The sequence below is a fragment of the Ostrea edulis genome, chromosome 9 (genome assembly GCF_947568905.1).
Source record: "Ostrea edulis chromosome 9, xbOstEdul1.1, whole genome shotgun sequence".
Lineage (NCBI taxonomy): Eukaryota > Metazoa > Mollusca > Bivalvia > Ostreida > Ostreidae > Ostrea > Ostrea edulis.
This window is the reverse complement of record NC_079172.1, coordinates 25,481,236-25,503,164: the sequence shown is the minus strand read 5'-3', so window position 1 is coordinate 25,503,164 and position 21,929 is coordinate 25,481,236. Positions and strand designations below refer to the sequence as shown.

Genomic DNA, 21,929 nt, shown 5'->3' with positions numbered 1-21,929 from the left:
AAAAACTATCAAAACATACAACCTCGACTATTAAATCTCGGGTGTGGTATGCTGCATTCGGAGACGAAGGAAAGGGCAGATGGCATTGTTTTTGGGTTTAAATTTCGTTTGCCTGGAAAATGACGATACCTTGGCTCTCGCTCTCTCTCTTGGCAATCCATTTTAAACGTTTACAATATGTATGTAACATTTAAGGTTGATCGATCCTCATGTGATGTCATAGGTTTTTGCAAAAATCTTAATAATTTAAACTTTGCCATGATATAAATATATCTTTCTGAGAAATTTTGTTCACTAGATATAATAAAAAATCTGGTAAACTATTAATACTGAAAAAGTTTATTTTCCATCGATAATCAATTATTTATGATTAAAAAAATGTTGTCAAGGGCAATAACTCCTATGGTGGAATTTCCTTTACTGAATGTGTATTATATATTGGTTTCCCTAATATCCACTATTGATCTATACATATTTATGAATTAGAAACTGTTGATATTTAAATTTTGTCATTTCAACAAGTTTTTATCTATTTTTAATATTCTGTTTAACGAAAATGTGTGATTTTCTGATGTAGATATATACTTCTGTTTTTGTATGTCTGGCATCTTTAAAAAGTTGGCAACATATATATTTTCTTTGATTATTAATTAAATTAAACTATACTTAGTGGAAATTAATAAAGTTTTTCCACTTTTAACCATTAATATTGATAAGTCACATGAGGATGGAGCTACCTTAAGTAGCCCTTAACAAGAGCGGTACAGCATACGCCCGCCGGACAGTGAAATTCAACCTGTAAGCACATTATGGAATCTGAATATTGATATCACACACATTTTGAATGGAAAAGTTTTATGTAGGTCATCGTGCACCAATTTATCTGAGATGTGAACTGATTATGTATTTCTCTGAGAGGGGAATTGTGACAAAATTTCAGGGCAATACCTGTATCCATAACGAAAAAAAACAACTTTGGAAAACTGTTTGACCTACTTTTATCCCCTAAAGCAGATCATGGTGCACCAATCCAGCTGAAATGCAAATTGAACTTGTATTCCTCTAGTAGGAAACCTGTAACTAAATTTCAGGACAAAATCTGCATTTCTATAACGAAAAAAGCCCGGAAAGTCGTTTGCCCTACTTGTAGCCTTAAAGTAATTCCACCCGCCTGTGATGTCATCAGATTTTGCAAAATCAATGATTTATTTAGATTTATGCATGATAGGAACATAAATTTTGTTGGAGTCTTTTCCGATAGTTATTGTAAAAATTCTTGTTAAAAATGAACTATTTCAAAAGTCTAAATTATAGATGAATAATCAATGATAAGTATAAAAATATTGAATCCAAGGGCAATAACTCTGTTTTCATTGATTTCTTTATCAAGTCGATTATGCAATATGTTTCCTTTATATTTTACAGACATTTTGTATATTTTTGTGAAGAAACAGTTTCATGAAATTGTTACGAATGCTATGATATTGTCATAACCAGTTTTTACGAAATTTTGATAACGTTGTTTAAGGAAAATTGCAATTTTCTGACGGTGATATATGATTCTGTTTATGTATGTCTCGCATCTTAACAAGTGTGATGACCTATATATTTTATTTGATAATTTGTTAGTTTTAAATCTAATTAATGGAAATAAATACTCTTTTTAAACTTGTATCAGATAAAACTGTGAGTATGGAATTAGGTCATGGTGCACCAATCCAGCTAAAACGCAGAAGTTGTGACCAAATTTAAAAGCTAAACACCCATATGTTACGCAAAAAAGTCCGGAAAACATGACCTTGGACAGCCAGCCAGACGGACGACCAGCACCATAACATAATACTCTGACGAAGGACGTATAAAAATGACCCCATTACTGATCAAAATTTAATGTTGATCACTTTTCAGCGACTTTTAAACATCAAAATTTAACGTTAAATTTTGATCGGCGTCAACTTTTAACATTAAGTATTGACCCTAGGGTCGTTTTTCATCAGGTCACTATTTAATGTTATACACCGGAACCTGTGACGTTGCATATAAGAAAAGTTATTTCCAGAACTCTAACAATAATGCATGTATCTGTCACAAGGAAATCAACAATTACTCACTGTTAATCAATTTTCACATGTTGTCTGTCACTAGTTTGAAATCGAAAATCCGAAGTATGAAACATTTTGCAAAAATTAGGAAACACGCATTTTGGTTCTCAGGTTGATTTTTATTCAAACATGCTTTTCTATTGATATCAACAAGAATGATCTTTTTTTCTTTTTCTTTTTTATCTATGATGAAACGCTTTTCAAGAACCAAATTGTGTCTTTACTATCCGACTTTGGATTTTCGATTTTTTTTCTACCGCCAATAGAGATAATTTACACTTATTTTCCTCACTACAGGCGATATCTATATTTTGGTCAATGGATTTTCGGCAGAGTGACTGCATGTACGATCCGGAGTTGAGCTTGGCCCGAGAATGCGCTACTTATGAATCATATGATAAAAGCACACTCAGTAAGTTAAAAAAAAGTTTAACTAAACACTATTTTCTTCTCGAGGTTCTCTGTGAATGTCATACGGTAGGTAAAGGAGATACAAGAAAGAAGCGGGAGAGGGATAAAGGAGGACAAGAATAGAGAGTGGAAGAAGAGAGAGAGAGAAGCGGGAGAGGGATAAAGGAGGACAAGAATAGAGAGTGGAAGAAGAGAGAGAGAGAAGCGGGAGAGGGATAAAGGAGGACAAGAATAGAGAGTGGAAGAAGAGAGAGAGAGAAGCGGGAGAGGGATAAAGGAGGACAAGAATAGAGAGTGGAAGAAGAGAGAGAGAGAAGCGGGAGAGGGATAAAGGAGGACAAGAATAGAGAGTGGAAGAAGAGAGAGAGAAGCGGGAGAGGAATAAAGGAGGACAAGAATAGAGAGTGGAAGAAGAGAGAGAAAAAGAGAGGGGGAGGAGGGGAGGGATAGAAAACGGGCGAGGTTGGGAGGAACCCCATATCCACCCTACCTTTACTTGGTATCAAACAAATGTAAAATTCTAAAAATCATAATAAATACACAATCATAGCAATATAGATCTAAAACATAATATAACCCCCACTTGGGAAATTTACAGCTGTCGCGGTGGCGAGCTACCCATTTTGTTATAAACTGCGAGACGACTACATGTATATTGATTGATTGATGGCAATACACTGTATATAAATATAATACTTCTTATGTAATCTGTGGAAGATCATTTTTACCTCCTTACGTAAACCCTGATAAATGACATTTGAAATATTAATTGATTGGTGGCAATATATGATTCGTTATACAAAATTCTGAGGGAGGTCATTTTAACCTTTTATATGATTCGTTATACAAAATTCTGAGGGAGGTCATTTTAGCCTTCCGACGTAAACCCTGATAAATGACATTTGAAATATTGTCAACATGTATTTTAAAAACAAAAGTGGATTCTGTACTTAATGATACGCAGAATGCCAGGATATTGAAAATAATCAAATTTTAATACTATCAAATAGTATTCAAACAATTGTAACTAGACATCGTTGTGATGACAGGCTACAAAGGATGTCGTTTTGTTGCTTTATAGCTTAATCTGTAACCCGTGGATATAAGCAAGTTCATGTATAGAGTTTCAATTCAATAGCAGCTGAGATAGCCCAAAAAGTCCGGAAAACTGTCAAATCCCTGGTTCATAACTCTTCAACAAGAGATATGTGCAAGATTGAAAAGGGTTATACACATGCATCATGTAATTGATAGTAGTATCGCCAAATCCAAATACTGAGTAGACAATATCTTCCTTTGTTAGGGGTGGATTGACCATGTGACCTAAACATCAATAGGGGTCATCTACTCCTGAAGAAGTACTAGTGTACCAAGTTTGGTGCCAATCAAGCAAATAATTCTTAAAATGTAGGAGACAATATGTTACTATGTCCAGTTTAACCCTTGATCTTTAGCCATGTGACCTCAAAATCAATAGAGGTCATTTTCTCCTAAAGATGTACCAGTGTACCAAGTTTGATGTCTGCCAAGCAAAGAGTTCTCAAAATATTGAGTGGACAGTATATTCCTATTTCCAGTTTGACCCTTGACCATGTGACCTAAAAATCAATTGGGGTCATCTACTCCTTGGGGTGTACCATGTTTGATGCCTATCAAGCAAAGGGTTTTCAAGATATTAAGCGGACAGTGTCTACTTAAGTCTAGAGTAGATTGACCATTGACCTTTTGATCTAAAAAACAATAGGGGTCCTCTTCTACTCATAACCAATCCACATATTAAATATCATTACGATCAAGTGAATGGTTCTCAATATATTGAGCAGACAACACGTGGTCTACCGACCGACAGGTGCAAAGTAATATGTCTCTCTTCCTTGAAAAAAAGGAAGAGAGACATATTCCACGGGACGGAACAGTGTTTGACAGTATTTACACTAACATGGTTATCACCATGGACACCCGCCTAAACCTTTATTACTTTTAAAAAAAAATTATTGTCAAGAATGCAATAACAATATAACGTGAATACAAATGGATATTACATGTAGAGCGGAAAATGAATACATGTTGAAAGAAATCAAATAACTTACCGTTTCTCAAATTCATGGAAATGTAATGAAAATAATACAATTCACAACTTTTTAAATATGCATGTATCTGACGTCATACAACAGTTATCATAATATGACTGATATGTGTCATCTATTTGACACGTAGATGTACAGCGTATGTTACAGACACGTAGCATCATTTGTAAGAAAGTATTAAAAAAAGAAAACGAAGAAGAAAAATACCCCCACACCCCCACTTAACCCTGCTTCGTCCAAACTTCGAAATACGGGAGGTGGCGTTCATCTTTCGCCATCTGTTCAACTATTTTTACGATTTAATACTTCTACAAACAAGAAGAGAGGGAATAATCACCCGATACATTTTACTTTGCATATGAAAATGCCTCAAATGGAACGATGTCCAAAAAAAAATTGGGGGTGGGGGGTCATCCTCCCTCCTGATTCTACGTGCCTGTATTAACATCAATTAAAGCAAGTCTTGCAAGGTCACTTGGAAAGGCGAACGTCTCTGAGTAGCACTCTTGCCGTCACTGTACCACGCAAACCTTTGTACCCTCAGGTTGTTTAGACATGCCTTGTTTAAATAAGGCGGCTTTCCCTGTAGAGAAGAATATCATTAATATCTAATATCAATTCAATGAATCTGTTAATTACTCCCTCTTCCACGCGGTCGAATCCGGACCATCCCTCTGTCCTATGGCTGGACTAAATCACTAATTAGTCTGGAAAATCGATCGGCAGGTGGTCAAGTTTGCTGCCTATTTAACCTTCCACCATAGGAAAGAATGACACATATTTATATAAAGGCTATTATTTTCATAGTTTGCTTGATTTACGTCATCGAATATTTTACTCAGATAATGACGTCACTTATATTGGAAGCCACCTACACCGGTAAACAGGGGGAGGGATCTTCAAATGCGGAAGTGAGATTGTAGGCTCGTCTCTCTAATCACTGCCAGGTGAGTGGCGATTAATGGTAAATTAACAACCCTTATAAGCACATGCATTCTGATTATGAATAGCTCAAATACTGTCCTTGTCCAAAGCTTTGGTTAAATACGTAATTGTAAATATCTACAACCAAAGGCAGCAGCGAATTAAGGATAAAAAACGTTTACCTGATTTTCTTGTTACTTTATCTACCACCATCAAGTATTCATAAAAGTCCAGAGTATGAGAGTGATCTAGATCGACTTCATCCATTGCTTCCTGCAAAAGATAATAACATGGGATTCATTGTTTTCAGTGCAAAGTTGTACATACTAGTAGTGTTTCATGACGTTTCATTTGTACTACAGTCATATCAACCCAAGAACCCAATATCAGCCTTATGAAATGGAAAAAGGTAGATTTGATACTTTAAATGTTTACATACAGAGTGTGCCTTCCGCACAATTTCTATTGAAGCCCATTGCTTGCCATTTGCAACTATGAAGACACATTTTGTTTCAATCCAGTTAGATCCGGCTTTTAGTGCGGTCTGTCCGCGTGTGAACAACTCTACAACCTACTTCGCGGCATAGTTGGAAATTGTTTTCCGCTTTATTTCTTTTACCCTTTTTTTGGAATAAGTATAATGATTGACTTTATGTTGTTTAACGTCCCTCTCGAGAATTGTTCACTCGTATGGAGACGTCACCACTGCCGGTGAAGGGCTGAAAAATTGAGGTCTATTCTCGGCGCTTACGGCCTTTGAGCAGGGAGGGATCTTTATTGTGTCACACCTGCTGTGACACGGGACCTAGGTTTTTGCGGTCTTATCCGAAGGACCGCCCTATTTAGTCGCCTCTTATGACACCAAAGAAAACACTCTATTAAATAGTCCAAGAAGGACAAACTCAAAACACATAAACTATGATAAGGGTAAGCGTAATGTATTATACTTATTCAAATAAAAGGTATGGAATAAACCAGAACACATATTTTCCAATAATGCCGCGAAGTAGGTTACAGGGTTCTGAACACGTGGGCAGAGGGCGCTGAAAACCGGATCAAGCAGACAGACGACACTAAAAACCGGATCACGCGGACAGACAGCACTAAACACCGGATCTCTAAAGAGACGGCACTAAAAACCGGACTGAGACAAAATGTGTCCTCATAATAATGGAATTTAACAGATATCAAGTAGAAAACATACAGTGAATGTAACTATACATAAATAAAGACCACAAGCACTATCAGATGTCTCTGTCAATATCTTATATACTCATAAGATTCGTTTGTTTGAAGCACAAAATTTACATCTTTAATGAAAACATGAAACATAAATCTATAAAACAGCAATAGCGCCTCTTTTTCTTAGAAATATATTCATCAATTACAGTTTGCAAGGCAAAAATGGCATCAATAGTTCCTAAAGGTCTAAAACCGAATTGTGCGTCAGAGATGACATCATTATGTTCTACCCAAGCCATAAGTCATTCATTTAAAATTGAAGTAAACATGATATGCCTCATGTGTCGTCACTTGTATCGAACGTGCAAAAGCCGGTAGTATACTGCGGTATACCGACGTCAGAAAAAAAGTGATGACGCAAGAAGGGGATTACACCTGTTGGAAAGTATGATATCAGGTCTTGGTCTTTTCAAACAATCTATTCTACGAGGGTTGTTCGAGACGTAATGTGTAATTTACGATATCTAAAAAACATTCAACTCAAATAGTGAAATGAACATTACATCCCTTCAAAGTATTCTCCGTGGTTTTCATGAAATCTCTGAATCCATTTCTGAAATGCGTCACGGCACACTGATTTAGGTAGACCTCTGAGGCACTGACTGATGGCTGAGTCTAGGGCTTGTCTGGACTTGTAACGACGACCAGATAGGAACTTTGTAAGTTTTGGAAAAAGGAAAAAGTTGCATGGGGCTAGATCTGGAGAGTATGGTGGTTGTGGCAACACGGTAACCTTCTCCGACTTCAAAAATTGCTTCACAAGCTTAGATGTGTGATGGAGCATTATCATGAAGTAGACGAACATGCCTAAATCCTGAAACAGGGCGTCGTTTATGATCATATTTCTTGGGCTTTTTTAGTATAACATCTCGGTAATACCGATCTGTAACACTTTTGCCCTTCGTAACCGGAATTTGTACGGCTATACCGTCACATGAGAAAAATATGCAATAAAAAACCTTCTTTGTGCCTATGGTTCCTTTGGCAACTACAGGCCTTCTACCGTGTTTAGTTAGCCATATTTTGTTACGAACTGTCTCATAAGATACCTTATCAGAGCCATAAACTTCCCACAATTCAGAAAAATCTGCATTACTGAATTTTGTGCGAACTTTTATATACGCTCTAATTTCTTTAATATTTCTTCAATATCCCATTTCCCAACCATTTTTACAACAGTGGTCAACGACTGACTCTATTGAAATGACTACAAGTTTAGAACTATGTGGAGCTGAAGGCCCGTGTTTATACCGTTGGAAATAAATTGAATAGAGCTATTCAAGAGGATCATCATCCACGAAATCGTGCAAAGCGTTATCGCGCTGTGGTACAATACACATTACATATCGAAAATCCCTCGTACTATAGCAATATCTGTAACATATACATGTACAAAGTTCTTCTAAAGGAATGCCATTGCACATGGCGTCAAGGTATAAAACCTCCAATAAACTCGGCGACGAAACAATTCTGTTTTTTACGTCAAAGTGTATATAGAAAATTAAAACCGGCGGACCGTGGTAGAATTTCCAATATAAAGACTGGTGGATTTTATATTTCGACCACAAGGGTTATTCTCTAATAATACCCTCTCACACAGACATTTCTGAAGTATGTAGTAACAGAAAGAAAGAAAAAGAGAGAAAAAAAACTCAACAAAACATGCATTAATTGGTTATATAAAGTCAAGGAAGGGGAGGATTTTCATTATAAGTAAAATGTGAATTTGAATTTTTTGTTATAACTTTCTAGAATTACGCCACATAAATAATAGCAATGCTTAAATGTGACAGCTTTCCGAAACAGTGCACTTTCAATTTCAGAACACTGCCGCACGTCTCATATCCAGGACCTCTCGTTACAACCATATCACTCCAATACTAAGAGAACTACACTGGTTACCTGTGCAGTATAGGACACAATATAAGATACTTACTTATACTTACAAAGCCTTACATGGTGAATGCCCAATTTATATCAAACGATTACTAAAGGTATATAAGCCTACCCGAAATTCTTAGGTCTATAAAACAATCGGTCGCTCTAGTTGTTTCAGAACAATAGCTCCAAAACTGTGGAATGCCCTTCCAGGACATGTAAGGGACTGTAGAACACTGTGTGCGTTCAAGAAGTCACTGAAAACACATTTTTTCCATCACGTTTTCCAGGACTAGTTTCTATCATTTCAGTTATTCGTGTTTGCTGTTTCAGTGCATTAAGATTATCTTGTCTGTTTTGACTGTGTGTTTAATTTTCGAGTACCATTTTGTGATATTTTATAAAAACAAGAGGCCCAAGGGCCACATCGCTCACCTGAGTCACCTTGGCTCATATTTAAAGATTTGCCCTATATATTTGTATGCAGAACTTTGATCCCCCCCTTGTGACCCCATCCTACCCCTAGGAGCCATGCTTTTAACAAACTGAAATCTGAAATATGTCAGAAAGCTTTCATGTAAATCTCAAACTTTTCTGGCTCAGTGGTTCTTGAGAAGATTTTTAAAGATTTTTCCTATATATTTGTAGGTAAAACTTTGATCCCCTATTGTGGCCCCATCCAACCCCCCGGGACCATGATTTTACAAACTTAAATCTGCACTATGTCAGGAATCTTTCACTTAAATCTCAGCTTTTCTGGCTCGGTGGTTCTTGAGAAGAAGATTTTTCCTATATATTTATATGTAAAACTTTGATCTCTATTGTGGCCCCATCATACCCCCCCCCCCCCCCCGGGGGGGCTATGATTTGAACAAACTTGAATCTGCATTATGTCAGGAAGTTTTCATGTAAATCTCAGCTTTTCTGCCTCAGTGGTTCATGAGAAGAAGATTTTTAAAGATTTATCCTATATATTAGTATGTAAAAGTTTGATCCCTTTTGTGGCCCCATCCAACCCCTGGGGGCCATGATGTGAACAAACTTGAATCTGCACTATGTCAGGAAGCATTCATGTAAATTTCAGCTTTTCTGGCCCAGTGGTTCTTGAGAAGATTTTTTAATGACCCTACTCTATTTTGACCTTTTATTGATTATCTCCCCTTGGAATGTGGCCAGGCCCTTTATTTTAACAATCTAGATTTCCCTTTACCTAAGGATGCTTTGTGCCAACTTTGGTTGAAATTAGCTCTGCGGTTTTTGAGATGAAGTCAAAAATGTTAAAAGTTTACAGACGGACGGACAGACAGACAGATGAACGGACGCCGGACTACGGGTGATCAGAAAAGCTCACTTGAGCTTTCAGCTCAGGTGAGCTAAAAAAATAAATCTATGTTTTAATGTATTATAACTGAAATATTATTTGCTGTGTGTGTGTGTGTGTATTTCATTATTATTATTATTTTAATACGCCCTGAAACTGATGTTTATTTTTTATTTAGCATATTTATGGTATCTTGTGTTTTCATGTTTTATATGTACAATCAGGATAGCTACATCTACAGACTGTTTACATGTGATAGCGCCTTTTGTATCATTGCTTTTTAATGTTTTATTTATTTTCCATGTATTATGTGTATAACATTCTGTTGTAAGGTATATATGCATTGTAAAGCACTTTTGAGCGTACATAGTGTATGAAAAGGGTGCTATATAAGTATGGTATTATTATTATTAATTGTGCGTTCAACCAAGGTTTACAAGCAAGGTGTCATTTATGTAGGAGTGTTTAAGGGAAATGTTTGTTTCCTCGAGAACATCATATTGAAATAATATACCTTTCATTTGCCCAACTATCTATTTTGTATTGCTAATAGGAGTTATGAGATTGATCACTGTTCGTTATCTTCGCCTTTCATATCATTCTTTAAAAAAGTATAAACTATCCACGGTAGAGAATTGTAATTTCAATTATACAATGTATTGCATGTATGATTGAAATGATTGCCTTTAATGTCATATACAATTTTATTTAGAATATGAACTCTAAAACCAGATAGATTATCTAATTATAGGTTTTGGTAGACAACCTCATTTACATTATGTCGTGCTTTGACTGGATGTCAGCATTTGGACAGGGAGAATTGGCATATTTGTTTATTATACAACTACAATACACGAGAATGCTTTACCTCAATCTGCGAATGTGAGCATTGCAGTCCTATACTTCGTAAAAGTTCTGATACCTGGAAAACATGTTTAGATTCCTTGTAAATGACAAACTCTTGTAAGTTTCATATTGAAAGTAATGTTTCTTTCAATAAAACACATTAGAAAGTACATGTAAATCATAAACATTTGATTTAAGTTTTCAATGCTGTGTAACTTTTGCTGACATAATAATATTTGGAATTCGAAAAAAACAAAAACAACATAAGATCCCCCTTGTCAAACGAAAGTCATACTCACTTCAGTTAGATCTAATGACTGGTCCCCGTTTTTGTCAAATTCCTTAAACTTTGTCCAGTGCTCTAAAATCTGAGGACAATTTTATTTGTTAATTATAATAGATATTTCATACTAAGAAAAAATTGAGGGAAATTATGCCTGTTTATAAAACAATGGACAGGCAATAGAGGCCCAGGGGTCATAATGCTCACCTGAACCACATTGTTCAAACATATATTTTACTGAAACACTTACAGCGGTCCAACATTAAACCAAGACCCGCTGTTGGTCCACGACATGCCTGAATATTACAGGATGCTTGCGTATCATTTTCACGAAGCATAATTATCATATTTCTGTTGTTAATAGTTTTGCAAAACCATAGAAACAAAACTTATACAGTAATGAGGCAAGTTTAGGGTAATGCATTTCTCCCATCCATTCGTCAGACGATTCTGTCGACATGTCAAATCTTTATGTCGCCATGTCATTTAATAATCTTATGGATAGGAAATATATTCAATTTCAATGTTCTGTAGTCAAATTTCAATAGGTTTTAGTCATATATAGTGGTTGGTAGAAAATATGTCATATACAATGCAAGTTCATACGAAATCAAACAAAACCAGAATTGGATTTGCTTAAATCACTTGGATCAGTTTGGATTTGTTTGTTTTCCATCAAAATATGATACGTTTGATGAGGACCTTTATATTTTGACGAAATTAATTAAAGGTGAGACAAAGCTTCCCTCTCCGCTTTCTATCACTTATCTATAAACAACTGAAAACTAAAAAATAATATTCAGTCATCATGGAACCTCGTGAAACAGTAACAATCTTTTGTGGACAAAGTTAGATTCTAGAATCTGGATTCAGTTTCAAAAAATCCTGTTTGTAATTAATGTATTATCGATCACTTTCGATTTGTATTTTACCAAACCAAACACGACTTCAGTCTTACAACAAAATCTTCAATACAATGGCGTTATGAAAACAAACATTACTGATTTCATTAATCCTTATTGCTCTCGAGTAATTTCCCCCAAAAAAATTCTATTCAAAGGCAACAAACACATAAGTGATATTACATGTACATGTACCATGAATTCAAGGTTGGTGTATGAAATTAAGTGTGGATGAATTTCTCGTTATTAGCGATAGGGTTATGTACAGCAAGATTTGTAAAAGTATAAACAATTTGGATATGCATCATAATTTACTTTTCTAGAAATATATCTTAGAAGTTCTAATCAATTTCTAAAATCGTTGGTTACTATATATCACAGTTCTACTCACAAACTTCTGAGACATATGGGCGAAATGTCTTAGGTATACAAGTCCATTCATTTTATTCGTCACTGGGTCCACAATAATGGGATTTTCAGCTGAAAAATAAAACAAATCTTAGAGTAAAATTTAAAAGATTTTTTCGTGTAGGTTGACATGAAAATTGGAAACTACTCAAAGGAAATTCATCTTACAAATTATACGTAAAAGTTCACAATGGGGATGGTAACCATAGAACACTATATACCTGTGTGATGTTTCTGGAGAATGCTTCTGGAAATACGCAATTACTTACTTAATGTTGGAAGGTTGTTTGAGGTTGAGTTTTCTTCCTTAGTTGATCCATTCCCATTTGTGCTTATGTTTGGCAGTGGTTTTGTTGAATACCCAAGACCACTGGAAAAAGGAGGAGAGTAATTGCATGCGTGGATCCAGTTTTTTTTCACCGGAAGGAGAAGGGTCAACCCCTAGCAAGTATTATTTTAATTCAAAGAGTCTTACATTTAATTTTTGACAAATGTAACTAAATAAAAATAAGAAAAAATAAGTAACAATCAATGAATGACAGGCCACCCCTTCTGGATTCGCACTCAAATGCATATACCACTGAAAGAATTAAATTATAGATTTTATATTCACTTCAGTAATTGGTTGCATACTTCTTCTTTGTGTGTGTTTCTGAATAAATAAAACTCGGTCATTTTTTCTAGATAAAGAAACAATCGTATATAGAGTAATTTTATATCCACCGCCATATATATATATATATATATATAAAGCACAGAAAATTCACTTTATTTGGACCCACTTCTGCCTCTATCCGGGGTTGAACTCACGACCTGCGGAACCAAAATCTCCTAGCAGCATGTAACCAGCGCACTAGACCGCTCGACCATCTAGGCAAGTCTAAAAACTTGCTTTCGATGACGATGGAATTCTTGCCACACTGTCACACGCTACACGGTTATTGAGAATGGAAATGGGATACAGTTATTTAACGTAAATTTAGGATCATACATGATACACATTGCATTTGAAATATTTTATATAAAGCACTGAAATAGCAATGGACTCTTAAATGAACATAACTGCCCTAAGTGAAGAAATAATTAATATAAAGCACAGAAAATTTCACTTTCGCCTCTACCCGGGGTTGAACTCACGACCTGCGGAACCAAATCTCCAGTGTGGCGAGAATTCCATTGTCATCGAAAGCAAGTTTTTAGACTTGTCTAGATGGTCGAGCGGTCTAGTGCGCTGGTTACATGCTGCTAGGAGATTTGGTTCCGCGGGTCGTGAGTTCAACCCCGGGTAGAGGCGGAAGTGGGTCCAAATAAAGTGAAATTTTCTGTGCTTTATATATATATATATATATGATTGTTCATATATATGTATTATGAATACGTGAAAGAAACAGCAAAGAAGAAACTTCACTTGTGTTAAACAAAATAGATTAAGTAAAATTTGCTCGGGTCGAATCCTCCGAAGCTACCTCGCGATGTCTATTTTTTACCGTCTGTGAAAACGCTAGAAGTGCAGATATTCAAACCTCTCTACTCGCGGAGGCAATCTTTTTTATTCCATATTCGCCTTGAATTTCATACCGTATGAATCAGTAGTTCCTTGCTTAAATTCTACTATAGTTTAGATACATCAGTGTTTCGTTTGTTTTTACAGCTGGTCGAGACTTTTTCACTCATATGGAGACGTTACCAGTTGTAGGTGAAGTACCACTAAGGATGAAGTGATACAGCTATTGGAGTCGGCCCCATTTTTCATAGGTCAATACAAGCAATTTTACTGTACACAAGACGATGATTTCTGTATGGGTTTTACGGTTCCCTTTCTGTTTTTGTCACGAGGAATGCCGAAATATCAAATGATTTTAAAACCTCATAACAAGCAGCTTTCGTCATGGTACTCCTACATGAATAATGATAAACAAAGTGGACGGGTCTTAACACAAAAGACAATATTCAATTTAGGAATATTAATATACCCCATGCTTTCCCCGATTTCAAATCATGTGACATTAATTCGATCATTGTAAATTGTGTTAGAATCATGACGTTGAGGGTGTGTTTATGTTTCTAAAACTCGAACAATGCATCCGAATCACGTGATATCGTCTTTCGCATAGAGCAAACTATTCCTAATCTCGCTTAATTCTCGAAAGACTGGGGAAAGCGAGACTAAGCTATTCCGGATAAGTGATGAAGTTCAAATAAGTTTCCATAATGGAGAAATTCTAGTAGATTTTTTGCTTATCTTTTTTTTTTTTTTTTTAAATATCTATATGGGGCACAATTACCGCCATACAAAATTAAAAAGTTTTTAACAATATACAAGTACAGCCTAAATGATTTAACTGTACCTACTATCGCCCACATGTTTCCAGATCTGTGAAAGTATGGGCGGGACCAAATGCCTATGGGAATTTCAGCTAATGAGGAAAACCAAGCTTAAACTCAGTGTTTTATACCGTGGGGGATGTATGCTCTATGTAACAATTAAATCATAAAAGTACAACTGTTAAAAATATATTGAGGACCCTTAGTGTATAGCTATTTTACTTCATCCTTTAGACCCAGACCATTCTTTAACGTGCCGTCGACACGGGAACTTCGTGTTTAAGATCATAACCGAAAGGCCGGTGATTCTCACTTCTAAATGTCGCCCGTTTGGCGATGGAGCAATGAATCACTATCTACGTTTTAACGTTTTAGATTTAAAGCGCCCATGGCACGAGCTTGGCTCGAACTCACGACCTTCAGGTTACGAAACGAACAATCTACCACTGAGATACTGCGAACGGTAGACACGGTGCATAATCGTAAATATATTCTATTCTGATTCATGATTACACGATAAAACAATTTTCAGATATCTAACTAGATTACAAACAATTTGCAAAAAATATATCGATAGTTTTCTATTTTAAAAAAATCACACTATTAAGTGTACTAGTGACTTGTTCTTAACATTTTGAGGCGTTTCGTAGTTTCGTAGAAATAAGGAATACGTGCAACATTTGACTTTTATAGGCAATAATTGAAAACAATCCTACATATTCTTTATCAAATGCGTAAGAATATGCGTCAATGTGATTTATTAATGTCACCCGAGAGCACGTCACGCAGATGAAGCCTTGGTGAGAGAGTGACGCAATGAATATTAGATTTCAGATTATCTAAATTAAATTGTAACAAGAAACTCACCCAAGTTTTGGCAATGCGCTGGCTTTAGATAGTCTTCGTACTCTTTTTATCTTCACCTCCTACATTTAGACAGACTCCCACAAATTAAAGACATTTGAAAATAAAGAGTTTTCAAAGAATAGTAGTATCTCGACCAAAACTTTTTTACAATTTGACTTGTAGATCTTCTCACATTGTCTACGCTATTGAGTGTAACCTATGTGGCTTAATTCATGTAGGAGAAACTAAGGGTTCACTTGATAAAAGAATATCGGGGCACATATTTCAAATAAATAATGTTGGTAGCCAACTTCTTTACAAGCATTTCAATTTACCGGACTACTCCATCGTGCCCATGAAGGTAAGGATTTTGGAAGAAATTTACCAACACACAAAGAATACAATACAATACTAAGACTTATATAGCACCCTAATCAATTAAAAATCCCTAAAGCGCTTTACATAAAAAGCATACAATTCAAAGTAAAAACAACAATGTCCTACATAAAAAATGATGGTACATGCATATGATTGTAAAACACTTTAAAACAGTTTGTAAATAACATAGAATTGTCTTTTATCTAGATATTAAAAGCAATATTAAATCAAAGTACTGAAAGTACTCATGGGAGTTGAACATTGTGGAAATTCAGTTAGAACAGATAGCACTGGAAGGGTAGGGGGATAAATGAATGAATATTATCATGATTTTAGATACAAATCAACTGTTGTTGTTTTTCAAAGTGTTACAACAGCAAACATGGATAATGGAAGGCCCATAGGCCACAACGCTCCTCGAGTAACTGAAGTCGTGTTGTTGTTTTCTAGAATTTCACCCCTTTATATTCTCATGAAAAATGTGACCACATATTATGGCCCAAACATTCAAATCAATATGGTTAGCAATGCCTTGCAGTTATGAAGAAGTTTTTTCCCCTGTATATATACATTAAAGTTTAATCCTAGTTGTAGCTAATTCTAAGGATTCATTACTTGAAAAGGTAGTCCAATATGCTAAACTGTCACCTGAGTATACTACAGTCCTGTAGAGGATCAATGGAATGGTAAATAATTGTATAATAACTCAAAATAAATGAAATGCAAAAAAATTAAAAATCGTCCGGCATCGGAGATGCACAAGCCGAGTTGCGCAAGGAATGGGCATAGAGGGAACCGGCAGAAAAGTTTGCAAGAATTATCAAGCAGGGAGCAAAATTTTGCGTACATAAATTTCAGCCGACTTAAATCCTTTGTGACCTTGACCTTTAACCCTTGACCAAAATCAATAGGCTTCTTTGTCTCATCAAGGGCGATAATCCATCTAAGTTTAATTGAGATCCTATAATTTGTTAAAAAATTATAGTGCAGAAAACAAAATTTTCTCCAAATTTCAGTCTATTTATAGCCAGTGACCTTGACCTTTGACCTAGTGACCCCAGAATCGATAGGCTTCCTGGTCTTACTGAGGGTGACAATCCATCTAAGTTTGATTGAGATCGTATGATTCGTTCAAGAGGTATGGTGCGGAAAACAAAATTTTCTCCAAATTTCAGTCTATTTATAGCCACTGTGACCTTGACCTTTGACCTAGTGACCCCAGAATTGATAGGCTTCCTCATCTTACTGAGGCTGACAATCCATCTAAGTTTGAATGAGATCCTATAATTTGCTCAAGAGCTATGGTGCGGAAATGAAACGTTGATGCGTGCCCGCCTGCCCGCCCAAAGGCACTTCATCAGATCATAAGCCGAGTTCGACTTCATCGCAACTCCGCTAAAAATGAAACACTAGTCAAATAATGTTATTTATTGCCAAGGTATTTGGGATATTATACTGTGGCTCAAACAGGGGGTGAATGAACCTGACAGTATGGGAAGCATATTGTGGAATCAGACTTGTGATGCTGGAAATCTATAGTGATTAATAAACTATACATGTACAAGATCCATAACTATTTTTTTTTCAGTTTGTGAGGGAGAATCCTCATGTCTCTTTCATCTGTAGACAAATAAACAATGTGTTTTGACCAGAGCAATTTCCAATCCTTTTTGCAGCATAAATTCAACATTGTGGCAACTGGGTTAAACTTTGATAGTGAAGTAATACATGGCAGCACCTTATCCCATGCTCTTAAAATTTCTGTTTGACACACACTCATGACATCCACTCAAACATTACAGAGTGCAGCAAAATCCCATTGTAATAGGGGATTCAAAATGGATAACTGGTACAAAATATGGTACATACTATTCGAAAAGGATAATGAATTTGACATATTGATGTTTTGGAAAAGGAAATTCTGACATCGGGGCTCTAAGCGTTTTCAAACATTGTCATTTGATAAAAGTGTTCTACATTTTTAAAAATAGAGATTAATATGTCTTTACATACATAGGTGAGAAAGTTTCCATTATTCCTAGCCGAGACATACCATGTATGCGCAAAAAATTCATAAACAAATATCAAAATACTCACGTAGAAAATGTGGACCTTACCGTCATCAAGCGCAGCGAAACACTCCATTTCGAGATTTTCGCCGACGAAAGCTTGGTAACAGTAATGAATAAGGTACACTCATTTTGTATCTATTTTGTGACTTTCTTTATTAAAAGGAACAGTTCTCTAATGTGTAACGTGCAATTACTGCGTAATTCAATAACTTGAAGCATGAAGCAGTTTCACTTTGCAACCGGATATAAGAAATTTTATTTCGTATTCCGATCCCGATCGAAAGTTGTTGACTGGGAATGACGTGTTTTAATTCAATATACATGTAACATCAAGCATTTTTTATATCACATTAAAAAAAACCCAAATATATACACATACACAATGTTGTAGAGTTATTTCTTGTAAATTTTCTGAGGTTTCGCACCATATTCGATATTTCGCGCCACGGTGTCAATAGGTCTTGTGTGCAGTTGTCGTTCGTTTCCCTATCAATGTTTATAGGTGACGCTGCGCTACAAACGACAATTTTCAACCTTATCTTTTATTTTTCTATGTATATCAGTATCAATTTGATCGAAATCTTGTATTCAAATTGATTTGAATACAATATCATTGCATTTACTTACATGTCAATTATCAAAATTAGATCAATTCAGAAAAGTTACATGGATTATTTAATGGCGGATGTTTATAAAAGTTTATGTTGATTTACCTAGGAGTAAATCAGCTGACACAGAACCCCCGCTGACGACCACTATACAAATCAATACAAATTACTGCGCAGAAAAGTGCGTGATGACCCAGGGAGATTGAACATAGTTCAACTCCCAAAAATGAGTCTTTAGATGTCGCTTAAAGATGTCCAGAGATTTGGCTTGGCGTAATCCAAGTGGTAAGGCGTTCCAAAGTTTTGGCGCGGAGTAGTGAGTCTGTGTTCTTATTTGTGGAACATTTAGAAGCATCCTATTTCCCGATCATAAATTTCTTGGAGGGCAATACGAGGTAATAATCTCGCTTTGGTAATTTAATATTAAGTACTCCTTTTCGTAGACAACGAGAAGATCACTAGATCAGGACCCTAGGTACTGCATTTCCATATGGATGCAATGATAATATATATGTAGGACTCCAAAGTGCGATGGTCACGTCAAAGTGCGATGGTCTGCGCCAAACCCCGATGGTGTGACACGCCAAAGTGCGATGGTCCACACTCGTTCGCCAAAGTGCAATGGTCTGATACGCCAAAGTGCGATAGTGTGATACAAATGCGCCATAATGCGATGGTGTCGAAACGACAAACTCCGATGATGCATACTAATGCGCCAAAGTGCGATGGAGCGCCGAAGTCCGTTGGATTGTAAACTACACACTGTTTTGGTACAGACTGTATCAACCGTGTGTTGTTTCACCAAAATATCAGTGCAAAATCCATGCACAAAAAATAAGGATAAGGACTTATTGCATTACCATTTAGTTGTCGTGTTAATGAACACAAAATTGTCCAACGCGAAATCGTATAGAATGTTTTGCATTATAGCATACCCCCAGAAATGTATTACGTGTACATCACAAGTAATAGCCTAAATGATCATGAATTAAAGAATGTTTGGGCGAAGTAGATAGTTCGACAACAAATGTACTTTGCCCTTCTCACAATCCTCAACACTGTAAGCTTTGCCGTTGCTGTCGTCCATGTCAATCTTAATCACCCGTGCCTTACTCCAATACATCCCGCAGAAGTTGGCGTCAGCAGAAAGAACCTTCATTGAGGGCAAACTAACTTCATATTTCATCGGTTTCATTTTGAAGGACGTTAAGATTTACGTCAAAATGACGTGACGTCACAAACGTTGTTGAACCCGCCACCATCGGACTTTGGCGTGACCATCGCACTTTGGCGTCCGTAACGCTATCAAACCATCGCACTTTGGCGCAGAGCACCGCACTTTGGCGTGACCATCGCACTTTAGAGCAATCATCGAACTTTAGAGTCTTACATATATGATGTGGGAAATTTGACTAGTCCACAAGGAAATAACTTAATGTGATGGGACTCTATCCCAATACTCAAAGACGGAAACACAGTCATGGATATGGTTCATATAAAAGACCAAGTATAAATTATGTCAAGTTTGATTCACTTACATTGTACGTCAACAGACAATTAGGTCCAAATCATATACGTAAAAAACTTTACTCTCTTCCTTTGAGAGTTTCACATACGTTATTTGAAGAAGCCTCAGCTAGTCTATACTTGGATTTTTCAACACCTGAATATAGACTGAACTCTATGATTAATGTATTATTTATCCTTCTGTGTTTAGTAAACCAGAAGTGATAAAAACATTATATAGGTTACATGAGGAATATGTTTTCGTTCCAGCTGACAAAGCTTGTAACAACATTGTCTTTGTTTGTAAGGCTCATTATTACAACTGTATTTTAAACCAACTTGGCATTAACTCCACCTTTGGTAATTGTACCTATACTCCAACTGCCCTTTCAAAAGATGAAATTCTTCGAAACCATGTTTCAGTTTTAGGCACATATAGTATTCCAGTCGGTGGGTTGAATGAATGTGAGTTACCGTACCTATACTGGATTCCAAAACTACGTAAAAACCCTTAAAAACAAAGATATATTGCTGGATCCAGTAAGTGCTCTACCAAGCCCCATCTTTGTTCCTCACGAAAATATTAACAGCTGTGAAGGAGAAACTTCACACTTACTGTGCGACTACATATGCTAGAAGTGGTGTAAATCAAATGTGGATTCTAAAAAATTCTAAAGAACTTTTAGCTAACTTGAAATCGCAAAACTTTTCTCAGATCAACAACATCAAAACCTATGACTTTTCAACACTTTACAGAACCATTCCTCGCGATAAATTAAAGACTAGACTTTTTGAAATCATAGACAGTTGCTTCTTCAACAAAAAATGAAAAAAGGAAATATTCATATCTAGTGATCAATCATCCTAAAAATTACTTTGTTAAACACCACTCTGATTCCACGCACACGTACTCTGAAGTTAAAATAAAAACTATGCTAGAGTTCCCCATTGATAATATCGTCGTGCTCTTTGGTGATCAGGTTTGTTAGCTGACCTATTTTTATATTCATATGAAGCAGAATTGATTCAGAAACTTCTAAGTGAGAAGAAAAAATCTCTTCTTGTGGCCTTTAATTCGTGACATTTAGATATATCGACGACGTTTTATCTATTAACAACAACTTTCATTTATATGTCGATTCGATATATCCCTCAGAGCTCGACATAAAAGACACCAAAGAGTCGTCCATTTCTGCTTCATACTTAGATACATTGTATTTTATTGAAAGTAGATACTAACGGCAAACTATCAACTCAACTTTATGATTTCAGATTCTCCATCGTCAACTTCCCATATTTATGTAAATATTCCATTATCACCTGCTTATGGAGTTCATATCTCTCAACAGATTCGATACACAAGAGCCTGTTCTGCGTACGGTATACGTAATTCTTTAAATCTGGGCAAGCTACTGACAAACAAGTTGATGGTACAGAGGTTTCAACAGTGTCGTTTAAAGTCAGCATTTCGCAAAGTCTATGGTCATTATAACGATCTATTTTGCCAATACGTAACCTATCACAGGGTCAAATGCTGTCTGATGTGTTACATACCGATTGTTAGGCCGTTCTTGACACACTGATTTTGACTACGTATTACTTCATTTATCTGATCAAGATATAGGGCTCACAGCGGGTGTGACCGGTCGACATGGGATGCTTATTCCTCCTAGGCACCTGATCCCACCTGATATATCCATGGGTCCGTGTTTGTCTAGCTCTCTATTTTTTTATTGGTTATAGGAGTTATGAGATTGATCACTGTTCGTTATCTTCACCTTTCATTGTCT

The 21,929-nt window shown here is 36.1% G+C and overlaps 1 protein-coding gene and 1 long non-coding RNA gene across 2 annotated transcripts in view; one reads left to right on the top strand and one right to left on the bottom strand.

The window, feature by feature from the left end:
- Positions 1 to 1,748: 1,748 nt before the first annotated feature.
- Positions 1,749 to 9,414, top strand: LOC130050294 (uncharacterized). Its single transcript, XR_008798734.1, has 3 exons — positions 1,749 to 2,514; positions 5,443 to 5,547; positions 8,590 to 9,414. It is a non-coding gene; the product is annotated as an uncharacterized LOC130050294 (long non-coding RNA).
- LOC125659164 (uncharacterized) overlaps positions 4,491 to 21,929 on the bottom strand; it is a 42,773-nt gene continuing 25,334 nt past the window's right edge. The window contains exons 12-18 of the mRNA XM_048890751.2: positions 15,597 to 15,655; positions 12,674 to 12,774; positions 12,388 to 12,476; positions 11,111 to 11,179; positions 10,834 to 10,887; positions 5,707 to 5,797; positions 4,491 to 5,183 (exon numbers count right to left, since the gene is read on the bottom strand). Of these exons, the coding sequence (XP_048746708.2) occupies positions 5,113 to 5,183; positions 5,707 to 5,797; positions 10,834 to 10,887; positions 11,111 to 11,179; positions 12,388 to 12,476; positions 12,674 to 12,774; positions 15,597 to 15,655 (534 nt within the window). The 3' untranslated portion in view covers positions 4,491 to 5,112. The remainder of the gene's footprint in view (positions 5,184 to 5,706; positions 5,798 to 10,833; positions 10,888 to 11,110; positions 11,180 to 12,387; positions 12,477 to 12,673; positions 12,775 to 15,596; positions 15,656 to 21,929) is intronic.